Below are 26178 nucleotides of genomic sequence, written 5' to 3'. Positions count from 1 at the left end.
GGCCAGTAACAAGAAGAAGAAGAAGAAGAAGTAGAGTTCCGTGGGTCTTGGGAGTTTAAGCCTATAATAGCATATGATAGGCCTATATAACGGCTGAATAAGTGTGTTATACTTACATGTTAGGTGTAATGTTGATGTAAAGACTGGTTAATTTGGTTCTGTCCTGTCATCGTGGAAAGCGCGCCGCTCTTTTGCCGACTGCTGGAGAGACTACAGGAGGAAATCGGCCTGAAAAACAGGAGTTCAGGTGATCTGTTGATTTATTTAGGCAGTGAGAGTGTGTTGGCTCACGCTTCTATAATGACTGTTATTCTAATATTTTACTTTCTACTTACGTGTAGTATGTGACGTTTTGGTGTTTTATACTGTTGTTTGGCGTTGTTGAAACAAACTTTTTTTTGCAAAAGAAAAAAGCTGAGACTATGAAGGACTGAAGAGTAGGGGAGAGCGGGGCACAACCTAACGCATTTTGGTTTTGGCTCAATTATTTAAAAAATAATTAGGTTAGATTATTTATTTATTTTACACAAGAAACATACACATCTCTGCTACAAATGAACACTTAAAGTTTTTTTCTAGGACCTTACATTTTCGTACAGTTACACTGAAAGTGACAGAAGTGCAAATGTTACAACTTACCCCATATGCGGGGTTAGTTGTAACAGACAGAGGGGTTAGTTGTAGAGGTGGGCAGATCGATACTAATATCGATAATATCGATACCAACGTATCGGTATTGATCGATACCAACGTGAAAATATCGATACTTAAGTTTCAGTTTCTCTCGTTTTGCGACCTGGCCGTGTTTGTCAAAATGCTGCTGCTGTCACAGAGCAGAGCAAGCTCTCAAGAGTGCTGCTCGTGCTCGACACTGCCCCACATCATCACACACCCTTCACCATACCTGGAGATTGGCATGGAGTACTTTCCATAAGATCATCTCTCAATGCAAATCAAACCAGCTGTTAGGCTAACTGAAATAAAACCATGCCAATCTCCAGGTATGGTGAAGGGTGTGTGATGATGTGGGGATATTTTAATTCCAGAGGCCAAGGGAACTTTATCAGGATGCAGAGTATCCTGGATCCATATAGTAACTGGCCTTTAAAAATACAAATCTGCCTGCCTCTATGGGAATTTAACATAGGGGTGTCCAAACTTATGCACCCTGTATTTTAAGGAAGAACATTTATTTATTTACGATACATTATTCATTCACAAAGAAAATTGGTGTCCTTAAAGGTTGGATTTTTCCTATTTTTTTTAATTAATGCATAAAGTTCAATTACCAAAAGATGATTTTTTATTCCTCTTTTTAGTCAACTTTAGCATGGGTGTCTAAACTTATGCATAGCACTGTATCTGTTTTCCGCTTTGAATGTCTCATTCTGTAAAAAAAAAACTGAAAGAAGGCTCCCTGTTTTTATTTCAATATTGTGAACACTTGGCGGCTTAGTTGTAACACTGTGTTACAACTAACCCCGCTGTGTAAAAAATATTTTAAACCTAGCTAACAGTTGCTAGGAGTTGCTGACATGTTTCAAAATGGTGCCATGTTTTAGCCAACAAGACAGTGATTAAGGCAATATAAAGTTAGATTTGGTGACGTACACACACAACTCAGAAACAGAAAAATACCTATGATGAAAAAAAAATACTTAGATGGTGTCAAAACACTCTTTGTCCCGTATCTTCACAAAATACTATCAAAACTTTTCACAAATCCATGGGAGACCGTCTTCTGGCAGCGAGAGAAAATGAGCGCCGTAAACACAACCCGCGTGACCCTGAGTAACTACATGAAAGGTCCGTGTTACATTTAGCCCCGCGTTAGGTTGTGCCCCGCGCGCCCCTAGTTTAAAAGGTATTTTAATAAAAGTAATATACACCGCAGGCAATTTGATATTTCACTCCAGTCTTTATTGATACCTAGCCTACAACTCATTTGTTTTATTATTTTTTTATCCTTTTTGTTTAATAAATCGTGTTGAACCTTTAAACTTACCTTTCGTGTTGATTGAGTTTTTTTCCTCTATTGGGTTTATTTCCATTCTGTATAAGACTATTATAGGAGTGTACATTGATTTAATATGGATTACAGTAGTCAAGGGCAATAGGAAGGACATTACAATAATGACAAACTTTCTGGTTAAACATTAGAGCTAGCATCTGGACCAGTCTAACACACAATTATTCATTAAAATTAATGAATAATCCAGCTAACCCCCTCTCCCAACAAACTATTTGTTCATTCCCCTTCACTTTCCATTTTAGCAATGAATGATTGTGTGTATCTGTTTGTTTAGATTAGTTATGTGTTCGTAATTTAGTCAAAACTTTGGTGCACATTCTAGTGAGTCTGATTCCGGTCCTTGCTTGTAAATCAACGTCCCTTTAACAATGTGATCACAGCTGTGCCTAGAGTAAGTGAACACACCCATGCTAAAGTTGACTAAAAAGAGGAATACAAAAAATCATCTTTTGGAAATTGATCTTAATGCCTTAATTAAAAAATTGACAACCTTTAAGGACACCAATTTTCTTTGTGAATGAATAATGTATCGTAAATAAATAAATGTTCTTCTTTAAAATACAGGGTGCATAAGTCAGACACCCCTATGTTAAATTCCCATAGAGGCGGGCAGATTTTCAATTCACCTACTTTTACTACACCCTAAAAGTATGTACTCTTTTTGTGAAGAAAAAGTACACACTTCTCAGTGTGTAGCAGAAGAGTACACAAGCTTTGGAACATACTATCACGTCATAAAACAGCGTCTTTAACAGTTGCTCTCTCTGTCACAGTAAATCTGTCACATCCTGTCACAGTAAACTGGCCTGTCAATCATCTTGTCACAGTTAAAATCCTCCACATTTCATTTAATTTTCTACTGTATCAGAGAGAAATGCAGAAGTACGTTGATCTGCAGTCGCGGGTCTTTCATGCAGAGACTCTCCTCATATTAAAGTTCGCGTGAACCGGAAGTTGCAACCGACTTTATCTCAGTGTTGTGACGTATTTCCGAGAGAAACGGAATACTAAATGAGGATAAATAGTGGGCGTGGCTTTTTTTCCAACTAGCACCTGATTGGATCTAGAAAAGTAGGTGTTTCATTCAGTCTGTCTACTGTCAGTTGGAGGGGCGTGGTTACGGATGTTAAGCAGACACCAAAACCGTCAAACCTACGTCATCAGGGAAGGTCCTCCAATGCAGAGTGGAGGGGCATTTTCAGATTTTGATTAAAGATTACGAAGCCAAAAATGTTTTTTGTGTGGATTGACTTGCATGGATGAATTGTTCACCACAAAACAATCAATTAGGCAAACAAAGTAAATATGGTCAATTTTTATATCATGTGGACTTTAATGCATAATGGTGCATTTAAAAGTCAATGGCCAAACGAATCTTTACAAAAGTCCACTTTAAATAAATATTTTTTTTTATCAGGTTAAACTTTGATTAGTCAGTCAAGCCTTTATCTAAACCTCTCACGGTCGGTCATGCATATCCGCCTTGTCTTGAAGTTTTTTTGTTTGTAGTTCCTCCTCTAAAGCGCAATGGGTTGTGGGTAATATTAGCTTTTATAGTGAGCATGGATCCACACTTCGAAAATCCACCGGAAATAGACCATCCGGGGAATTCTGGCATACTCTTTTCAACAAACTTTGGGACACACTTATTTTAATCTCCCATACTGTTTAGGATGGATAGTATGGACATTGAGACGAAGGGATAGTCAACCCCTTTACAAAAAAAAGGTACAACAACAACGATGTTGGACGATTCTGAAGTTGGAGGAGAAAATGAGATGGGGTGCTTCTCAATATCCCTCCTCGTTTCCTCGCTCCCCCGTCCTCCATCCTATGACCCATAAACCGATCGAGCTCAGCCATCTCAATTCTCTAATTGCACCGCGAGGAGGCGAGGATTGAGGAGTGAGGAGTGAGGAGGCTTCCTGAGGAGTTACGAGCGAGGATGCACAGGTGTATCTATGCTGAAGTCTTTCTTGTCGAGAAACCTGATGCACGTATAAATTCTCCTCCCCCTTCACATCTGTCACAATATTTTTAATTTATGCTTTACCGTTGCAGCTTAAATAAATCCTAAATATAAATAAATATATCTCACATATATAAACAGGGCATCTTGCTTCATCTTTATTATTTATTAATTTATTAAATAACCAAACTTGAACAACATAAGGCAGATCTTTTGAGCGCTGCTGATGCCGCTTTGAAGTGTCGCTCGAGTGATCAAGAATTTTCCAATCTACAAATAAGCTTTCCTTCGATTCCTCCGTCTATCCTCATTTTCGTTCCTTGCAGCCTTCCCTCGCATCCTACAGGGGGTGGAGCTGAGACGCGAGGAAGAGAAGCCCGATAGTTTCGCTAGATAAGACCCTTATTCCTCGGCTGGGATCGTGTAGAGCCTTTGAAGCTGCACTGAAACTGCAATTTGGACCTTTAACCCGTTGGTCCCCGTTGAAGTCACTATATGGAGAAAAATCCTGGAATGTTTTCCTCAAAAACTTTAATTTTTTTTCGACTGAAGAAAGAAAGACATGAACATCTTGGATGATGTGGGGGTGTGTAAATTGTCAGGAAATTTTAATTCTGGAGCGAACAAATCCTTTAACTGATCCAAATATTTATAATTAATGGGGAATCACAAATTACGCCAAAATTTTTTTTATTTATAAACATTATATTTTTATATTTATATGTATTTATTTACATGGGTGTGTAAAATCCAAGCATTTTCAGGAAAAAGAAAATCCTCTCCGGGTCAAAATGACGTGAACACAACACGAGGGTTATACTTTAAGTGTCACTAAAAACTGTGCTTTTGCATCTGCCTCAGATAAGGTGACTTAATTAACACAGTGTTTATGTATAACCTAATACATTTTTATATTTTCTTGTACTGTGTTTAATGTTTTCAGGAAAGCATCTGTAATAATGGATACAGAGGAGATCTCTCCTGCTAAAGAGCGTCACTATGAGAGGAGAGAAGAGGGTGCTGCACCATGTCCCAGCTGTGTGTCTATGAAGTCTACAAATTCAATGAGTCAACCCCTAAATTTCGGAAGTGGAGCTGTGATCTCTGAACCCATGTGAGATTATTTTTCCAGTATTTGAGACAAGAACCTGAAACATCAGATAGTGCTAAGAAACAAAACGATTGCTTTGTCTTCTCTCTGTATCTCTAGGAGAAAGAGAGGAGGCCCAATTTTGTGTTTTTATTATAAATGTTTCTCCTGGTAGCTTCTAAACACACACACACACTTTTAAATAACATTTTATATAACATTACAGAGAAAAGTTTAGTAAGCAACTTTTTTTTTTAATTTTGGCTTTTGTAAAGAAAATAAGGGACCATTTGAAATAGATTTTTGAGGTTATCAACATGATGACACTAGTATTGTGGTTTGAGCTTAACTAATTGAGCTGAACCCATTATATTACTTTAATGACAATTTGGTTATTATACATACAATTGAGTGGATATGTGTTGTCTATTACGAACATGCAATATTAGGTATAAATCTAGTTTCGCTAGATAAGACCCTTATTCCTCGGCTGGGATCGTGTAGAGCCTTTGAAGCTGCATTGAAACTGCAATTTGGACCTTTAACCCGTTGGTCCCCGTTGAAGTCACTATATGGAGAAAAATCCTGGAATGTTTTCCTCAAAAACCTTAATTTCTTTTCGACTGAAGAAAGAAAGACATGAACATCTTGGATGATGTGGGGGTGTGTAAATTGTCAGGAAATTTTTATTCTGGAGCGAACAAATCCTTTAACTGATCCAAATATTTATAATTAATGGGGAATCACAATTTATGCCAAATTTTTATTTATTTATAGCCTGGGTGTGTAAAATCCAAGCATTTTCAGGAAAAAGAAAATCCTCTCCGGGTCAAATGACGTGAACACACCACGAGGGTTATACTTTAAAGGTGCTGTATGGAGTTTTTCTACTAAAATGATTCAATTTTTTATTACCTGTGTGTGAAGGTGTTGTAATCTCACAATAAAATGATCCACTTGGCGGGTTTTGCTATTACCTCTGTAAGCAAGCATTCCTATTTCTATGTGATGCTCCGGGTCGGATTTGCCGCGAAATCCAGTGACGTGACTGAGACCTGCATGCGCGTTCCCGAGCGTCTCGCCTCGTCTACTGACTTTGCACTCAACAGCGACGACACTGCAACTTTATGACATGGAGTCTGCTAATACTAGGAAACGACCAGCACAACACAGACTCCAACACAAACTCCACATAATAATAAAAAACAAAAGAAAGCACGCGCACGAGAACTCGCTTGTAAACGTATTTGTTGCAATCTGAAACATCACCGCTAGATGCCACTGAAAACTCCATACAGCACCTTTAAGTGTCACTAAAAACTATGCTTTTGCATCTGCCTCAGATAAGGTGACTTAATTAACACAGTGTTTATGTATAACCTAATACATTTTTATATTTTCTTGTACTGTGTTTAATGTTTTCAGGAAAGCATCTGTAATAATGGATACAGAGGAGATCTCTCCTGCTAAAGAGCGTCGCTATGAGAGGAGAGAAGAGGGTGCTGCACCATGTCCCAGCTGTGTGTCTATGAAGTCTACAAATTCAATGAGTCAACCCCTAAATTTCGGAAGTGGAGCTGTGATCTCTGAACCCATGTGAGATTATTTTTCCAGTATTTGAGACAAGAACCTGAAACATCAGATAGTGCTAAGAAACAAAACGATTGCTTTGTCTTCTCTCTGTATCTCTAGGAGAAAGAGAGGAGGCCCAATTTTGTGTTTTTATTATAAATGTTTCTCCTGGTAGCTTCTAAACACACACACACACTTTTAAATAACATTTTATATAACATTACAGAGAAAAGTTTAGTAAGCAACTTTTTTTTTTAATTTTGGCTTTTGTAAAGAAAATAAGGGACCATTTGAAATTAGATTTTTGAGGTTATCAACATGATGACACTAGTATTGTTGTTTGAGCTTTAATTGAGCTGAACCCATAATATTACTTTAATGACAATTTGGTTATTATACATACAATTGAGTGGATATGTGTTGTCTATTACGAACATGCAATATTTGGTATACATATTTATACAACATAATATTTTGGATACAATTATTAAAACTGCTTTGGCTAATGCCAGGCACATGCACAGATAAACCTGAATTGGTGCTCAAGCATCTGCCCTCTTGGCCTTTGTGCAAATGTCCTCCTGAGGGCGCACAATGAGACACAGTGACAGCAACACAGTTAACGCACACAAGTCAAGCCGCATCCATGTCTTCTTGACCTGCCTTCATTAGTGACAGCCAGGTAACAATCATGTTTGCCATTGAGTTTAAACATTGTTTGCCACTGCTGTGAAATTAAATCACTATTAAAATCTCAATAGAGACAACCTAGTATAGGATATATAATGTACCTCCATTAAGCTTAACTAGCAAACTAGTCTGATGTGTAAAATGGCATCATGCAAGGTCGGAAATGACAAAATGCCCCCAAATATGAAATGCCCCTGTATGAGTTCTTGTTAGATTCATAATAGAGCAGTGACCCCTGGAGCCAAGTGAGATTTTTGCCTATACAAAGGATATATGCATAGATGTAGATACATTTACAATATATTTTCGTGTGGCATGTCAGCATGGCATGTACCTGAAAGAGCTACTTCTGTGTAACACTTGTGCAGAGAAGTGTAGACTAAATTGATTGATTGATTGATTGATTGATTATATTTATTTCATTCATGGATATTTCCAACAAAACTTACATCATCATACTCATATATGTAATTTATAAATCCATGATGAAAAGGAGGCAGGATGAAGAATATCTTATATTTCCTGCCCCCTAAAAAATCCAACATATCAAAAAACTCAACATTTTAAATCCCCGTCAATGCATGACGATATCAAATGAAACAAATTAGAAACCATAACATCAACCTGAAACAGATTCCAAAGCAAAAGCAACCATGATCACAACCATCATCATCAATTTCTATAATTGTTCATACAAATTCATTATTTTATCTTTAAATCTTTTTTTAAAATGAAATATATTTTTACATTGCTTTAGTTCATTTTGCAAAGAATTCCAAATTTTCACTCCCACCACTGACGTACACATTTGTTTTGCTGTTGTCCTTGCAGTTTGATACCTAAAATGTCCCTTTCTTCTTCCCTCATTTTCTATAAGGATAAACAATTGTTGAAGGTTTATAGGTAATACTCTATCTCTTGCTTTAAACATAACAATAAGTGTCCGTAATTCGACCAATTCTTTAAATTTTAACAATTTAGAGCCAAAAAATAAGGCATTTGTGTGCTCTCTATAATCTGCTTTAAATATAATTCGTATGACTCTCTTTTGTAATAGAAAGAGTGACTTTGTGTTGCTTTGGTATGTGTTTCCCCACACCTCCACACAGTAGCTGATGTAGGGCAACACCAGTGCACAATACAAAGTTCTCAATGCCTTAAAATCTAACACATGTTTTACCTTATTTATTACAAATGCTCTAATTCCTTTTCTTTTTTATGTTTTTGCAGTGAGGAAAATAATGTTATTGGAGAACTGCAGGATTCTTACCAAGAAGTGAGTGATGCCATGAAGAAAGTCAAAAGCACTCACAAAACCAGAATGAAGAACAAGTATGAGCGCTTATTTGAGGGAATCAATCTACAAGAGAATCCAACCCTCCTGAACAGGATCTACACAGAGCTCTACATTATAGAGGGAGATGCTAAAGGGGTGAATGAAGAACATGAGATTCTTAAGATGGAGAAAACACTTAGGTCACAACTTTCACAAGATATTCCAATATACTGCAATGACATCTTTAAAGCCTTACCTAAACCAGGATGTAAGGCGAAAGACCACATCAAGACTGTTCTTACTAAAGGCATCGCTGGAATTGGAAAAACCGTCTCAGTGCAGAAGTTCATTCTGGACTGGGCCGAGGGAAAAGCCAATCAGGATGTAGATTTCATGTTTGTGCTTCAATTTCGAGAGCTGAACTTGATTAAAGATCATCAAAACAGTCTTCACAGTCTTCTGCTGGACTTTCATCCTGAACTTAAAGATCTGGACTCAAAGATTTATGACGAATGTAAAGTTGTGTTCATCTTTGATGGTCTGGATGAAAGCAGAATTACACTGTTTTCTGGTGATGAGAAAGTTTCTGATGTCAATGAGACTTCATCAGTGGGTGTGTGGATGTCAAACCTCATCAAAGGAGATCTTCTTCCGTCTGCTCAAATCTGGATCACCTCCAGACCAGCAGCAGCCAATCAGATCCCCTCCAAATACATCAGCCGTGTGACAGAAATTCAGGGATTCAATGACCCTCAGAAGGATGAATATTTCAGGAAGAGAATCAGTGATGAGCATCAAGCCAGCATTATCATCTCACACATTAAGAAATCAAGAAGCCTCTACATCATGTGCCACATACCCGTCTTCTGCTGGATCACATCCACTGTGCTTCAAAACATCCTGAAACAAGATCTCAGTGCAGAAATCCCTCAAACTGTGACTGAAATGTACATCCACTTCCTACTGATTCAGATCAACATGACGAATCAGAAGTATAAAGAGAAATATCCAGAGAAACTCCTGCAGTCCAACAGAGTCATGATTTTGAAACTTGCTGAACTGGCTTATAAACAGCTGATGAAGGGCAATGTGATGTTCTATGAGGAGGACCTGATTGAGAGCGGCATAGACGTCACTGACGCCTCAGTGTATTCTGGGATTTGCACTGAGATCTTTAAGGAGGAATCTGTGATTCATCAGAAGAAAGTCTACTGCTTCATACATCTGAGCTTTCAGGAGTTTCTGGCAGCTTTCTATGAGTTTCACTCCCAGCAAAAGTCTTTGATCATGCGGCTTAAAGAAGTAATTGATGAATCATTGCAGAATGGACGGTTGGATCTTTTCCTGCGATTCTTGCTGGGCATCTCACTGGAGTCCAATCAGAGACTCTTACGGGATCTACTGACACACAAAGTGGACACCTCAGATACCATCAATAGTGTCTCAATGCATATTAAAGATAAAATTAAAGGTGATGAACAACTCTCAGCTGATAAATCCATCAATCTGTTCCTCTGTCTGCTGGAAGTGAAAGATCAGACTCTCTACAGAGAGATTCAGGAGTTTGTGAGATCAGGCATGGACTCAGAGAAACTCTCTCCTGCTCACTGCTCAGCAATAGCCTACATGCTTCAGATGTCAGAGGAGCCGCTGGATGAACTGGACTCCAAGAAATTAAACACATCAGAAGAAGGCAAAAGAAGACTGGTACCAGCTGTGAGGAACTGCAGAAAAGCCCTGTAAGCATTTTGTCATATTTTTGTAATATTTTGTAATCTCAATATAACAACAGTTGATCTTCTAACGATCATGATTTTTCATGGCCAGGTATGATTTATTTATTTTTTTTACTAGAAAATTTGGCAGATTTCGATACTGGTCGCTAATGTTTTTTTTTTCTTTGTTCAAGCAAATTGATTTGTTGTTTATTTGCTCTATAACAGGCCATAGCATTTTAATCACGATCCAAACAAAGATGCTACACACATGCAGTATGAGCAGTTGTTTTAGATTTAAAGGGGTCATATGATGATTTTTTTCCCCCCTTTTTCTTTAGTGTGTGTTATGTAGCTGTTTGTGCATGTATACGATCTGCAAAGCTACAAAGTGTCTCACAAAAAGATGTATTCTATTTAAGAGAAGGCAGATCCAGGCCTCCCTCAAATACCCACGTCACTAGGTGGAAATATTTGCATAGTGCCGCCCAAATGCATAAGTAAAGAAAGAAGGCGTGGCTTCAGTTATCGTAGTAGTGTTGTGGCCGCCATGTTGTGAGACGGTGTGTGTCGCATCCAGTCAATATTGAGAAGGCCAGAACTGATGGTTAAATGAAGTAAATGAACGCAGTAGTGTGGATGGGGCCTAAATCTCATTAGAGTATTAGTAGTAGACTGTCTGCTTAATATCTGCAAACTTTTTATTGTGATGCTCCTCCAACAGACACTCTACTGACTATAAGTAACTTTGCAATTACATCTCAACTTATTCTAACCCTAACCCTACCATTCTACTAATGCTGTGGGCAATGTTACTTATAGACAACAGAATGTGTTATAGGGGCCATCCAAATAAAGTGAAACCTGCATTTGTACTACAAGTGAACTTATAAGTATACTAGTAATTTATAAGTATACTAGTTTTTTTTAGTTACTATGAGGTGTACTCTCAGTAAACTACTAGTTTAGTAGTTTTATACTACAAGTATACTTGTAAGTTTTCTTTAAGTGAACATAACATTATACTTATAGTTTACTTATATATTATTTTTGCATGTTAAGTATACTTCTATGTTCCTATTTAGGTAATAGTTTTTTATACTTGAAATATACTTTTAACTGTACTTTAACTAATTTTAAAAACATTTATTCTACCTTCATGCATCCTTTTTTATCAACACTTGAATGAGGGTAATTTCATTTAAAAAAAGCAATATTTTAAGATTCAAATTCAGAATGATGATCAGAATAGATCGAGTAGATTGAGTCCATCAACACCCCAAAGCTTCACAGTCCTATAACTAATTGGGTTGACATTTAATTCAGTAACGTTAGGCAGTTTTGATTTATATGTGGCTCTATGTTTGACGATCTGATAGTCTTCAAACACTGATAGTTTATAAGACTATGTAAAACTATGTGAAAAAATATTTAATAGGCTCCTCAATCAAAAGATTAAAAACAACTACAAGCCAAGTACACTCTTATTTATACTTTAAAATATACATTGATCAAAAGATTGAGTACCGGTACATGTATAGGCCAAATATACTTTTCTGTCAGTATAAGTCAGGAAGTATATTTCTGTAAAAGTATAAAAAGTAGACTGAAAGTATACTATAGAAGTATACTAATAGCACACTTGAATTAACTTCTTTTTCGTAAGGGAGTACAAGACCGGCTGTGCACAAAGGCTATTTCTAAAAATAAAAAATAAAAATGGGGCAATTCCAACTTTGCTAGCCTAGGGCAATCTGGCGCCTCTGAATCAGAGCCTGTAAGTATGTTTCATTATTTTTTAAAGTATTTGCTATGGTCTATTAAAATGCTGAGTTTTGTGCAGTGTAGAGTAACGCATATTGTTTGTCTTCTTACGATCAAAAGTGCAGAGATGGATTTATGTTTACAAACATAGTATCCTCTGTTCTCCGCTTATAACTTGTGTGAAAAGAAGACAAACAGATGCAGTGTTTTACACTAGCCACTCAAGCAAAGCTAAAGCAGCACATGCCCTGTGTTTTCAAACTGGCGGCGTTTGTCACGTTCAGCTGAACCGTGGCTTGCGTGCCGGCCCGTGGGGTCGTGTAGCCCTAGGTGAGATCATGAAAATTGGCCCCATGAACTGGTGTAAAAACTATCATAGCAATTCGACAAGAAAGCACATAAAATTATAATTTCAATATTATGTGCATTAAGTGTTAAACATTCAACATACATATGTAAAATATTTAAACACACTCTAAAAAACACTTGTTAAAGAACAACCCAATTGGCCACTTTTTTTCAATGACGTACGACTCGCATTGACGGGAATATCCGGTCTTTCCTCTTAGGGACTGTTCGTTATTTATTTAAGGGGCCACCGGAGGAGTTTTGAGATCTATAGTCAAAAAAGACTTGACCCTCCCTTCGCCAGCAATACATTTTTCTATAACCCTCCAAAATGATTGTGAAAAAAGGCATGACCCTCCCCGATCATTTATTGATTACTTCTGTACTGGTTTGCGCTTGGCAAAGATGTTCAGATATCTCTATGCCTCTACACCAAACGTTCATTAAAAGACTCCTGCACACCCGCCTTTTTCAAACTGGCGCAGCGCTGACTCGCGATAGGTAGAAACTGCATGATTTGATTTGTTAAACATGAGGATTATCCGACTGGCATCGCCACTCAATCTAACGTTAACCTAGATAATTGTTCGCTGTTTTTAGGCGCATAACCAAGTGTGTGTGCGGAGTGTGTAGCCCGCACTGCATGACATGGAGGCGCCGATGCGATTTGCATTTTCCTATCAACAGTGGAAACAACTTAAAATACTCTATTTCTGGCCATACAGAAAAGAATAATGCATCAGTCGCGATACTTTTATTTGTGTAAACTCACAATAACAAGAAAACGTTTTGCTTTCGTAAAATAAAATAAAACAATCAGGGCGCGCTTTCATGGTCTCCGTGAACTGTAGCGCGTAAAAAAAAACAAAAAAAAAACATCGTAGGCTAGGCTATATAGCATACTAGCCTCAAATATATGAAAAAATATCTATATAAAGCTTTATGTCCACTTTTAAACGAAAAAAATCAAATCGAAAGCAAATATCATTTGATTAGGCTATAGTAATCCGTATAAGATGCATTTCTCTTAAAGGGGCACTTTACAGTGGAGATGTATGGAGACATGTTTGCAGCGGACACTGATTTAGAAAAAATAGTTTTTTAATAAACAATTAAAATGCATCGTTATTTTTAAATATATATTTATTATCATTAGCCTGCTTTTGCATCAAGATTATACATGCGCTTGAGCGCAGAATGGGCTATATCCCTCCATGCAGTATTTAAGCAGAAAATAACGTGCAAGCAACTAGTCAAATATTTAGTATATGGCAACAATACATTTACTATATTTGACATTATTTAATTAGTAAGTATCCAGCTCTTTACATTACATTTTTTGAGTTAACAATTAGGCTAGTTAATGAACTAATAAAATAATAGAACAAGTTAAGATGCTAATTATAATTCTATTTAGCATGACTTCCACCACGCAAATGACTGTTTTTAAGGTGACAATCTGTTTTCACATCTTCACATTTGAAGATTTACTGTATCTTGAAGATTGTTGTATTGTGTTGTATCTTCTGTTATAAAGATTGACATTTCGTCAATTAAAAAAATGAACACATAAGGTTGTTAAAATGTTCTGTTAGATGTTCTGTGTTTACTACTTTTTGAATTGTGTATAATAATATATCTAATGAAGATATTAACAAAAAAATCTTATATATTATTTATAAAACATAGCCTAGGCTATATAAAATAAAATAAAGGTCCTCATTGGTTAATTTTGCCTGGGGCTCCCACTCAGTGTTGGTTCGCCTCTGTCTTGCGATGAATAAGGGGCTGTTTACACCTGGCCACTTCATGCGTGTTCTGTGATGGGATAGCTATCCGATCGTGAAAAGACCAGGTATAAATGCCCTCCGAAACGCATTCGAGACGGATTTGAATCCGATCGCTCAAACCACTTCAGGGGAGGTCTGGGCCACATTCCCGACAAAACTGGACATGTGTAAATGCATCTGGTTGTGGAAACCACATATGTAAATTGTACTCCTCCCAAAAAATGCAATAAAATAAAAATAAACCTGAGAGCGTGTTATAGGCTATATGTCATGTTATAGCCAGACATGACGACGCTACTGCAACACGCATCACTGCAGATGAGCCAACGTGCAAACTATTTGAAGAATTGAAGATAGGATTTAAAATCCGTTTTGCAAAAACGCATTTATGCGACCACACCAGGTGTAAATGTAAATGTAGATAGCTATCCGATCTGAGAAAACGCATGAAGTGGCCAGGTGTAGCTAACAGCCCCAATGTAGTACGTGTCATTAGGGCCCAAGCCTTGAAAAGGCGAAGGCCCTATTGTTTTTCTTGGGATTATTATTAGGGCCCAAGCCTTGAAAAGGCGAAGGCCCTATTGTTTTCCATGGGATTATTATTTATTCTTCTTCTTTATTATTATTATATTACTACCTTTTGGGCACTTTTGGGGGCCTTAACGTGCTCAAAAACTCTTGAAACTTTGCACAAATGTCAGAACCCGCGGCCATTAGGGCCCGACTGAAGCTGGGACCCGGGCGTGGCAGGGGGGCTCGCCAGCGCCCCCTGGAATGGGATTCAAAAACATGTCCATATCTCAAACACGCTTGCATGTAATAATATGAAACTCGGTACACGTATAGATCTCATCGGGCCGAACAACTTTCGTGCTCTAAGTTTTACGCCAGTCCAACAGGAAGTCGGTTATTATGGGCTGTATGGAAACGCATGTTCTGGCATTTGAAACACTTGTCCTAGAGAATTCATCGGATGACCACGAAACTCGGTGTGCATGAAGTCAAGACATGGAGGATGATAAATTGCGAGGGGATTTTTGATATCTCGAACGGTTTGGCCGTGGCGAGGAAACGAATTTATGGCGAATATTGGAAACAGGAAGTGTGTTATAACATCCTCATACATTAATTGATCTTGATGAAACTTCAGCAGTGTGTTTGCTGTAAGAGGCCGATCACATGGATGTGACTATTGTGAGTCAAAGTTATAGCGCCACCAACTGGCAGCAGGAAGTGTGTCACTTTCAAAATGCTTTGAATTCACCCTCTTATTTTTACCCGATTTGCTTCAAACTTTATGTGTATAATGTAAACACACGGCAGATGTAGACCTGTGAAAGAATTATTGATATCTTAAATACTGTTGCCATGGCAACGCTTTAAACTTTTATATTCTTTTTGGGTGCATTTGAGGCTCTTAACATGCTTCAAATTGCATGAAACTCAACATGCATATCAGATTTATTAGGTACTAGGCATGTGTGAAGTTTCAGAAATGGGCGCGGTGGAGGGGCTCAGTAGCGCCACCTTTAGTCAAAAATGGGGTATTAGTTTTACCTACAGTAACCAAACTCGGTACGTATATTCTTCTCTTCGATCCGGACAACTTTCTAATTTACAGTCATTAGCTCCGACCAACAGGAAGTCAGATATTTTGGTTTGAATGTGTACTGTTTGGAGCATTTTCCCTCTGCCCCTCTGTGTGTGTGAGTGTGTGTGAGGAGGGGGGCTTTATTTTAACCCTTTCTCTGCTGTGTGGGACTTCTCGGGCACTTTTGGGGCCCTTAACGTGCTCGAAAACTCTTGAAACTTTGCACACAGGTCAGAACCTGCGGCCATCAGGGCTGGGCTGAAGCTGGTACCCGGGCGTGGCAGGGGAGCTCAACAGCGCCCCCTTGAACGTGGTCCGAAAAACTTGGTCCATATATCAAACACGTTTGCATGTAATAATATGAAACTCGGTACACATATAGATTTAATCGGGCCGAACAACTTTCGTGCTCTAAGTTTTACGCCAGTCCAACAGGAAGTCGGCTATTATGGGCTGTATGAAAATGCATGCCCCTGGAATTTGATATACTCCTCCAAGAAAAATTATCCTATCGCCACCAAACTCGGTCAGCATGAAGTCAAGACATTGAGGACGCTAAATTGCGGACGGATTTTTGATATCTCGAACGGTTTGGCCGTGGCGAGGAAACGAAGTTATGGCGAGAAAAGAAAAACACAATGTGTTATAACGTCTTCATACATTAATTGATCTGGATGAAACTTCAGCAGTGTGTTTGTTGTAAGAGGGCGATCACATGGATGTGACTATTGTGAGTCAAAGTTATAGCGCCACCAGCTGGCAGCAGGAAGTGTGTTACTTTCAAGATACTTTTGACTAAAGTGGGTGGGTTATTTTTACCTACAGTCACAAAACTCGGTCTGTATATTGTGCTTATCGATCCGGACAACTTTCTCATTTACAGTCATTAGCTTCGACCAACAGGAAGTCAGATATTTTGGTTTGAATGTGGTCTTGTCTCTCTCTGACAGAGTTCCCCCTGCCATTCTCTCTGTGTGTGTGTGTGTGTGTGTGTGTGTGTGTGTGTGTGTGGAGTGGGCGGGAGGGGAGGGAGAGAGGGCACACACACAGACAGCCCCCCCCCCTTTCTGTGTGTGTTTGGAGGGGAGCAGAAAGACTCACACTGATACAAGCTCTAAAGCAGACTTCTTCTCGACAGTCAAAGCGGGGTTACGTTATTGCCCGTCGTGAACAGGAACCCGAAAGGCAACGGGGTGGCGGCTTTTTATATATATATATATATATATATATATATATATATATATATATATATATATATATATATATAAATAAATATAGCTGCAAGCAGCGATGGAGGGCCCAAGCCGGTGGCAGCGCCAGCCCGGTGCCTTTAGTGTAACTAAAGGCACCAGGGTGGCGGTGCCACCGGCTTGGGCCCGTAATCGCTGCTTGCAGCTATATTTTATTCTTCTTCTTCTTCTTTATTATTATTATATTACTACCTTTTGGGCACTTATGGGGGCCTTAACGTGCTCAAAAACTCTTGAAACTTTGCACAAATGTCAGAACCCGCGGCCATTAGGGCCCGACTGAAGCTGGGACCCGGGCGTGGCAGGGGGGCTCGCCAGCGCCCCCTGGAATGGGATTCAAAAACATGTCCATATCTCAAACACGCTTGCATGTAATAATATGAAACTCGGTACACGTATAGATCTCATCGGGCCGAACAACTTTCGTGCTCTAAGTTTTACGCCAGTCCAACAGGAAGTCGGTTATTATGGGCTGTATGGAAACGCATGTTCTGGCATTTGAAACACTTGTCCTAGAGAATTCATCGGATGACCACGAAACTCGGTGTGCATGAAGTCAAGACATGGAGGATGATAAATTGCGAGGGGATTTTTGATATCTCGAACGGTTTGGCCGTGGCGAGGAAACAAATTTATGGCGAATATTGGAAACAGGAAGTGTGTTATAACATCCTCATACATTAACTGATCTTGATGAAACTTCAGCAGTGTGTTCGCTGTAAGAGGCCGATCACATGGATGTGACTATTGTGAGTCAAAGTTATAGCGCCACCAACTGGCAGCAGGAAGTGTGTCACTTTCAAAATGCTTTGAATTCACCCTCTTATTTTTACCCGATTTGCTTCAAACTTTATGTGTATAATGTAAACACACGGCAGATGTAGACCTGTGAAAGAATGATTGATATCTTAAATACTGTTGCCATGGCAACGCTTTAAACTTTTATATTCTTTTTGGGTGCATTTGAGGCTCTTAACATGCTTCAAATTGCATGAAACTCAACATGCATATCAGATTTATTAGGTACTAGGCATGTGTGAAGTTTCAGAAACGGGCGTGGTAAGGGGCTCAGTAGCGCCACCTTTAGTCAAAAATGGGGTATTAGTTTTACCTACAGTAACAAAAATCGGTATTTATATTTATCTCCCCGAGCCGGACAACTTTCTAATTTACAGTCATTAGCTCCGACCAACAGGAAGTCAGATATTTTGGTTTGAATGTGATTTGATGGGAATTTTGCCAGTCTCTCTCAGTGTCTGTGTGTGTGAGAGAGGAGGGGGGCTTTATTTTAACCCTTTCTCTGCTGTGTGGGACTTCTCGGGCACTTTTGGGGCCCTTAACGTGCTCGAAAACTCTTGAAACTTTGCACACAGGTCAGAACCTGCGGCCATCAGGGCTGGGCTGAAGCTGGTACCCGGGCGGGGCAGGGGAGCTCAACAGCGCCCCCTTGAACGTGGTCCGAAAAACTTGGTCCATATATCAAACACGTTTGCATGTAATAATATGAAACTCGGTACACATATAGATTTAATCGGGCCGAACAACTTTCGTGCTCTAAGTTTTACGCCAGTCCAACAGGAAGTCGGCTATCATGGGCTGTATGAAAATGCATGCCCCTGGAATTTGATATACTCCTCCAAGAAAAATTATCCTATCGCCACCAAACTCGATCAGCATGAAGTCAAGACATTGAGGACGCTAAATTGCGGACGGATTTTTGATATCTCGAACGGTTTGGCCGTGGCGAGGAAACAAAGTTATGGCGAGAAAAGAAAAACACAATGTGTTATAACGTCTTCATACATTTATTGATCTTGATGAAACTTCAGCAGTGTGTTTGTTGTAAGAGGGCGATCACATGGATGTGACTATTGTGAGTCAAAGTTATAGCGCCACCAACTGGCAGCAGGAAGTGTGTTACTTTCAAGATACTTTTGACTAAAGTGGGTGGGTTATTTTTACCTACAGTCACAAAACTCGGTCTCTATATTGTGCTTATCGATCCGGACAACTTTCTCATTTACAGTCATAAGCTCCGACCAACAGGAAGTCAGATATTTTGGTTTGAATGTGGTTTTGTCTCTCTCTGACAGAGTTCCCCCTGCCATTCTCTGTGTGTGTGTGTGTGTGTGTGTGTGTGTGTGTGTGTGTGTGGGGAGGGAGGGAGGGAGGGAGGGCACACACACAGACAGCCCCCCCCCTTTTCTGTGTGTGTTTGGAGGGGAGCAGAAAGACTCACACTGATACAAGCTCTAAAGCAGACTTCTTCTCGACAGTCAAAGCGGGGTTACGTTATTGCCCGTCGTGCACAGGAACCCGAAAGGCAACGGGGTGGCGGCTTTTTATATATATATATATATATATATATATATATATATATATATAAATATAAATAAATATAGCTGCAAGCAGCGATGGAGGGCCCAAGCCGGTGGCAGCGCCAGCCCGGTGCCTTTAGTGTAACTAAAGGCACCAGGGTGGCGGTGCCACCGGCTTGGGCCCGTAATCGCTGCTTGCAGCTATATTTTATTATTATTATTATTATTATTATTATTTTACTACCTTTTGGGCACTTTTGGGGGCCTTAACGTGCTCAAAAACTCTTGAAACTTTGCACAAATGTCAGAACCCGCGGCCATCAGGGCCCGACTGAAGCTGGGACCCGGGCGTGGCAGGGGGGCTCGCCAGCGCCCCCTGGAATGGGATTCAAAAACATGTCCATATCTCAAACACGCTTGCATGTAATAATATGAAACTCGGTACACATATAGATCTCATCGGGCCGAACAACTTTCGTGCTCTAAGTTTTACGCCAGTCCAACAGGAAGTCGGTTATTATGGGCTGGATGGAAACGCATGTTCTGGCATTTGAAACACTTGTCCTAGAGAATTCATCGGATGACCACGAAACTCGGTGTGCATGAAGTCAAGACATGGAGGATGCTAAATTGCGAGGGGATTTTTGATATCTCGAACGGTTTGGCCGTGGCGAGGAAACGAATTTATGGCGAATATTGGAAACAGGAAGTGTGTTATAACATCCTCATACATTAACTGATCTTGATGAAACTTCAGCAGTGTGTTTGTTGTAAGAGGCCGATCACATGGATGTGACTATTGTGAGTCAAAGTTATAGCGCCACCAACTGGCAGCAGGAAGTGTGTCACTTTCAAAATGCTTTGAAATCACCCTCTTATTTTTACCCGATTTGCTTCAAACTTCATCTGTATAATGTAAACACACGGCAGATGTAGACCTGTGAAAGGATTATTGATATCTTAAATACTGTTGCCATGGCAACGCATCAAACTTTAATATTCTTTTTGGGTGCATTTGAGGCTCTTAACATGCTTCAAATTGCATGAAACTCAACATGCATATCAGATTTATTAGGTACTAGGCATGTGTGAAGTTTCAGAAACGGGCGCGGTGGAGGGGCTCAGTAGCGCCACCTTTAGTCAAAAATGGGCTATTAGTTTTACCTACAGTAACAAAAATCGGTATTTATATTTATCTCCCCGAGCCGGACAACTTTCTAATTTACAGTCATTAGCTCCGACCAACAGGAAGTCAGATATTTTGGTTTGAATGTGATTTGATGGGAATTTTGCCAGTCTCTCTCAGTGTCTGTGTGTGTGAGAGAGGAGGGGGGCTTTATTTTAACCCTTTCTCTGCTGTGTGGGACTTCTCGGGCACTTTTGGGGCCCTTAACGTGCTCGAAAACTCTTGAAACTTTGCACACAGGTCAGAACCTGCGGCCATCAGGGCTGGGCTGAAGCTGGTACCCGGGCGTGGCAGGGGAGCTCAACAGCGCCCCCTTGAACGTGGTCCGAAAAACTTGGTCCATATATCAAACACGTTTGCATGTAATAATATGAAACTCGGTACACATATAGATTTAATCGGGCCGAACAACTTTCGTGTTCTAAGTTTTACGCCAGTCCAACAGGAAGTCGGCTATTATGGGCTGTATGAAAATGCATGCCCCTGGAATTTGATATACTCATCCAAGAAAAATTATCCTATCGCCACCAAACTCGGTCAGCATGAAGTCAAGACATTGAGGACGCTAAATTGCGGACGGATTTTTGATATCTCGAACGGTTTGGCCGTGGCGAGGAAACGAAGTTATGGCGAGAAAAGAAAAACACAATGTGTTATAACGTCTTCATACATTTATTGATCTTGATGAAACTTCAGCAGTGTGTTTGTTGTAAGAGGGCGATCACATGGATGTGACTATTGTGAGTCAAAGTTATAGCGCCACCAACTGGCAGCAGGAAGTGTGTTACTTTCAAGATACTTTTGACTAAAGTGGGTGGGTTATTTTTACCTACAGTCACAAAACTCGGTCTGTATATTGTGCTTATCGATCCGGACAACTTTCTCATTTACAGTCATTAGCTCCGACCAACAGGAAGTCAGATATTTTGGTTTGAATGTGGTTTTGTCTCTCTCTGACAGAGTTCCCCCTGCCATTCTCTGTGTGTGTGTGTGTGTGGGGGGGGGGGAGGGAGGGAGGGAGGGAGGGAGGGCACACACACAGACAGCCCCCCCCTTTTCTGTGTGTGTTTGGAGGGGAGCAGAAAGACTCACACTGATGCAAGCTCTAAAGCAGACTTCTTCTCGACAGTCAAAGCAGGGTTACGTTATTGCCCGTCGTGCACAGGAACCCGAAAGGCAACGGGGTGGCGGCTTTTTATATATATATATATATATATATATATATATATATATATATATATATATATATATATATTTTGTGTTTGTTTTCAGACATGATAGCCTAACAGTCGTTTTATACTTGTGCTTATGCGATATCACAATTTTTGATCGTGGATGATGTAATATCTCCACGATCTGCTTTTGAAGAAATATGGTAGCCTATCGTGCTACAGCGCACATTCTATCAACTGCAGTTCTGGCGCCTCAGTCCCGAACTCGACGTAGGCTACATGCAGCGGTAGAGTTACACTCACAGGACACTGCTTGTGATTCGCAATCACAAAAGTTTATTATTTGCTCGTGGTAAACATTTCATTGGCGTTCTGTTCTGACATGATGCACTTTTTCTGAGCGTGTGCGCACTGTCAAAAATAAGAATTGGGTCCAGTTGACCTGTCAAGTTGGTGAAGGTATGACATCACTTTATAGGCCAAAATCATAGACTGTAAAAAAAAAAAATAATGGACGTAGTGTCCATGACGTTACCCGTAGGTTTCTGAAGAGCATTTTTGAAGCCCAAAGTGGGCGGAGCTGGCCGTCGCCATCTTGGCAGCGCGTCACTCCCGGATAAACGAAAATGGGCAAAAAGGCGGGATTAGCTGATGTGACGTGACACTAACAGACAGCATACAAACGGCTAGTAGTGACAGCAGCAGCAATCCACCTGTCACTCAAGTGGCCACGCCCTTAATTATGCAGAACTTTAAGGCTTAATATAATTTAAACAGATGAGTTATAATAAATTCACCCCTCTCACAGTTGGCATGAAGGGCAAAATGATCTATATTGACCAAAACCACTTTTTGCACCAGGCTGTAAACAGTTTTTCTGCTGTAAAGTTGGCCATTTTAACATGGGATTGACTCTCTTTCTCAGCCAGTCTCTAGCAGCCAGTCGATGAATTGCAGTTTAAGTCGCTTCCGTGTTGGTTTCAAGAGAGAGAAAGGAAGGTTGCCGCTTGGCCAAAATGCAGAAGAGTTAGCATTTTAGGACTTCCGGTTCCATCATCCCGAAGTCAATGGGTTTTTTGGTTAAATGGCTGAAATAAGGTCAAGACACTCTCAAGTTTTATGCTATGACATAAAATATATCAGTATTTCCCCACTGATTTTTTAAAGCTGTTATGTGTCTTGAAAAAGGCGGTTGCTAACAAGTGGTTAAATTGGACAACAGAGGCTGTTGACGAGATTAAACATCACAGCGAACAGGTAAACTCAGTCCACTTTTACAGCAAAACAGCAATCTCTTATGTTACACCTGGCCTGTGCCGGGCCGTGCAACAGAGAGGGGAGACCACGCGGATTAGTTTGATTTAAAGAAAATATGTTTATTAAAGATAAAGAATGAACAACGTAAAGTAAATAAAGTCAGTATATGTGTTAGTCAGGAGAAATAAAAACGTATGCAATCAGGGTATATGAAGAGTAATGCCAAAAGGAAACAAAATCAGCAAAACGGTGCGGGAGAGAAGAAGAAATCGGCGCCCCCTCAATCCGGTCTGGAGAACTTTTTAAAGCCCAAGATGCTGGAGGCAAATCACACGCGATATGCCACACCTGTGCTCCGCTCACCTGTAGGGGAGACATAATTACAGAGGAGGAGCCGACAGATCCGTAACACCCCCTCCCTTAAGACAGAGGCCCCTAAAAGGCCTCTGCAAAAAAAACCCCACACACAACAAAATGACAAACATTTCTTAATTTTTAAAATAATTTCTATAAACTAAAAGTGAGCACTTAACTTTGGTTCAGGGATGTTGACAGCCCATATACATGGACAAGCCAGACGAACCCTTTTGTCCACAGGACGAACCCTTTTGTCCACAGGACGAACCCTTTTGTCCACAGGCCCAACCCCTCTACCCTCCAGCAGCTCCAACCGCCCTCCCCCATACCAAGAACTCCAGCAAATCCCGGTACCTGGAAAGCTACATTTAAGGAGATTAGGCAGAAGAAGAGAGTGGAGAAGAAAAAGGCAGAAAGAAAGATATAGGACCAAACAAAACATTCACTCAAGCCCACCCGGAGCACGGGACAAAGCGTCAGCCATGACATTGTCCACGCCCCGAATGTGCCGTATCTGCAAATTGTATGGCCCGAGAAATTACATTTGTGTACTAATTTGTCCACACACACACACACACACACACTTTTATATAACATTTTATATAACATTACAGACAAAAGTTTAGTAAGCAACTTTTTTTAATTTTGGCTTTTGTAAAGAAAAGAAGGAACCATTTTAAATAGATTTTTGAGGTTATCAACATGATGACACTAGTATTGTTGTTTGAGCTTAACTGATTCAGCTGAACCCATAATATTACTTTAATGACAATTTGGTTATTATACATACAATTGAGTGGATGTGTTGTCTATTACGAACATGCAATATTAGGTATACATATTTATACAACATAATATTTTGGATACAATTATTAAAACTGCTTTGGCTAATGCCAGGCTCATGCACAGATAGACCTGAATTGGTGCTCAAGCAACTGCCCTCTTGGCCTTTGTGCAAATGTCCTCCTGAGGGCACACAATGAGACACAGTGACAGCAACACAGTTAACGCACACAAGTCGAGCAGCATCCATGTCTTCTTGACCTGCCTTCATTAGTGACAGCCAGGTAACAATCATGTTTGCCATTGAGTTTAAACATTGTTTGCCACTGCTGTGAAATTAAATCATTATTAAAACATCTCAATAGAGACAACCTAGTATAGGATATATAATGTACCTCCATTAAGCTTAAAGGGGTCATGACATGAGAAACCAAATTTGCCTTGATCTTTTGGTATATAAGAGGTCTTTGTACCATTAAAACGTCCTGCAAGTTTCATAGCTTAAGACGTCCTCCCCATTATAAACGAATCATTTATTTAATCAAGCTCTAAATACAGCTCGTTCTGGATCCATGGTAAGAAGTGACGTCACGGTACGAAGTGACGTACCAGCGTTTGCATATGACCGCCTCCAGGCACAAGACAACTACGCTTAAAGCGCAAGACAACTACGCTCATTTCGTATCATCGTCGCGCCCGCGCGCCGCTCGCCTCACAAGTGTTCAGACGACGGACAGCGAGTGTGGGTCTGTGTACAGGGAAATTACGATGCCGCAGATGTGCTGTTCCTGGCTGTGGACAAACAACATCTTTGAATACGCTGCGAAAGATCCAGTCGTCAGGGAAAAATGGATGCACTTTATTTTTTGCGGACGTCTCAGTCACGGCAGTGTTAGTTTAAGCGTTTGTTCTATACATTAAGGATGACTGTTTTGAGCTTTGCCAGAAAACTGTTGCTCAAAGATAAGTCCGTGCCGACTATTCTGGGCTCAACATCGACGACGCAAACTGTAAGTAATGTATTTAAAACTTTAAACTACTTTTTAAATACGCTGAAAGATCCAGTCGTCAGGGGAAAATGGATGCACTTTATTTTTTGCGGACGTCCCAGTCACGGCAGTGTTCTATACATTTAAGGATGACTGTTTTGAGGAAAAAATCCCAATATGATGCTTGGCTTTGCCAGAAAACTGTTGCTCAAAGATAAGTCCGTGCCGAATATTCTGGGCTCAACAACGACGACGCAAACTTACTTTTTACCATGGCTAATATAAACACATTTGTATAAGAGAATCTTGAAAATATGTCGCCTTTCTAGTAGGCCTACATGTGATAGAAAATTAAAAATGTTGCCTTTATCAATGCTGCATCTTCAAATATGGCCTGTGCATGCATTTTTGTCCGTGGTACACCCTATCATTTCATTGGAATTAGTTAAATAATGTTAAACTGTTAGCAAATTAAGCTATAGGAAAATTATGTAACAATAATCCGTTTTCAAGTGTCTCGGGTTAATTTTTTTTTATTAATTCAAAATAGTTTCACTTTCCATGTGGACACGGGCTGATCCAGTCTTCGTTGTTGTGGTGATCGTTCATTTTCCTCTGATTCCTCATCTGATTCCGGCTCAAACATAATAAGGTTTTATCATTGCAAGAGCCATCGCTTCGCATGCATCACCTGCTATTAAACAGTTGCGCCGAATCCGCACAGGTTCTGGCTGGGGGCGTTAATAATTGATGCATAGGCACTGACGTTAGCCAATCATAACAGTGGGCGTTAACACTGAACTCTTAAAGGGGAAACACCCCCAAAACAGACTGTTTGAATCAGAGGATGAGAAACAGGGTGGGAAAAGGTCATAAATCACTACATTTTAAAAGTTTTTTGTAAAAAAAACTATAGTAATACTATATTTGCACCTAAGGGAACATAATAATAAAATAAAAAAAACCATGTCATGACCCCTTTAACTAGCAAACTCTGATGTGTAAAATGGCATCATGCAAGGTCGGAAA

General features: G+C 39.8%; 1 protein-coding gene across 1 annotated transcript; it reads left to right on the top strand.

The window, feature by feature from the left end:
• LOC306987788 (NLR family CARD domain-containing protein 3-like) lies at positions 1 to 14011 on the top strand. The gene is made up of 4 exons (XM_079592340.1): positions 1 to 247; positions 4945 to 5115; positions 6517 to 6687; positions 8584 to 14011. Exons 2-4 carry the CDS (start codon positions 4961 to 4963, stop codon positions 10370 to 10372), a joined length of 2115 nt encoding a protein of 704 aa, XP_079448466.1. The 5' UTR covers positions 1 to 247; positions 4945 to 4960; the 3' UTR covers positions 10373 to 14011.
• The last annotated feature ends 12167 nt before the right edge of the window (positions 14012 to 26178 follow it).

Source organism: Phoxinus phoxinus (assembly GCF_949152265.1).
Source record: "Phoxinus phoxinus genome assembly, chromosome: 20".
Lineage (NCBI taxonomy): Eukaryota > Metazoa > Chordata > Actinopteri > Cypriniformes > Leuciscidae > Phoxinus > Phoxinus phoxinus.
This window is presented reverse-complemented; position numbering and strand designations above follow the sequence as displayed.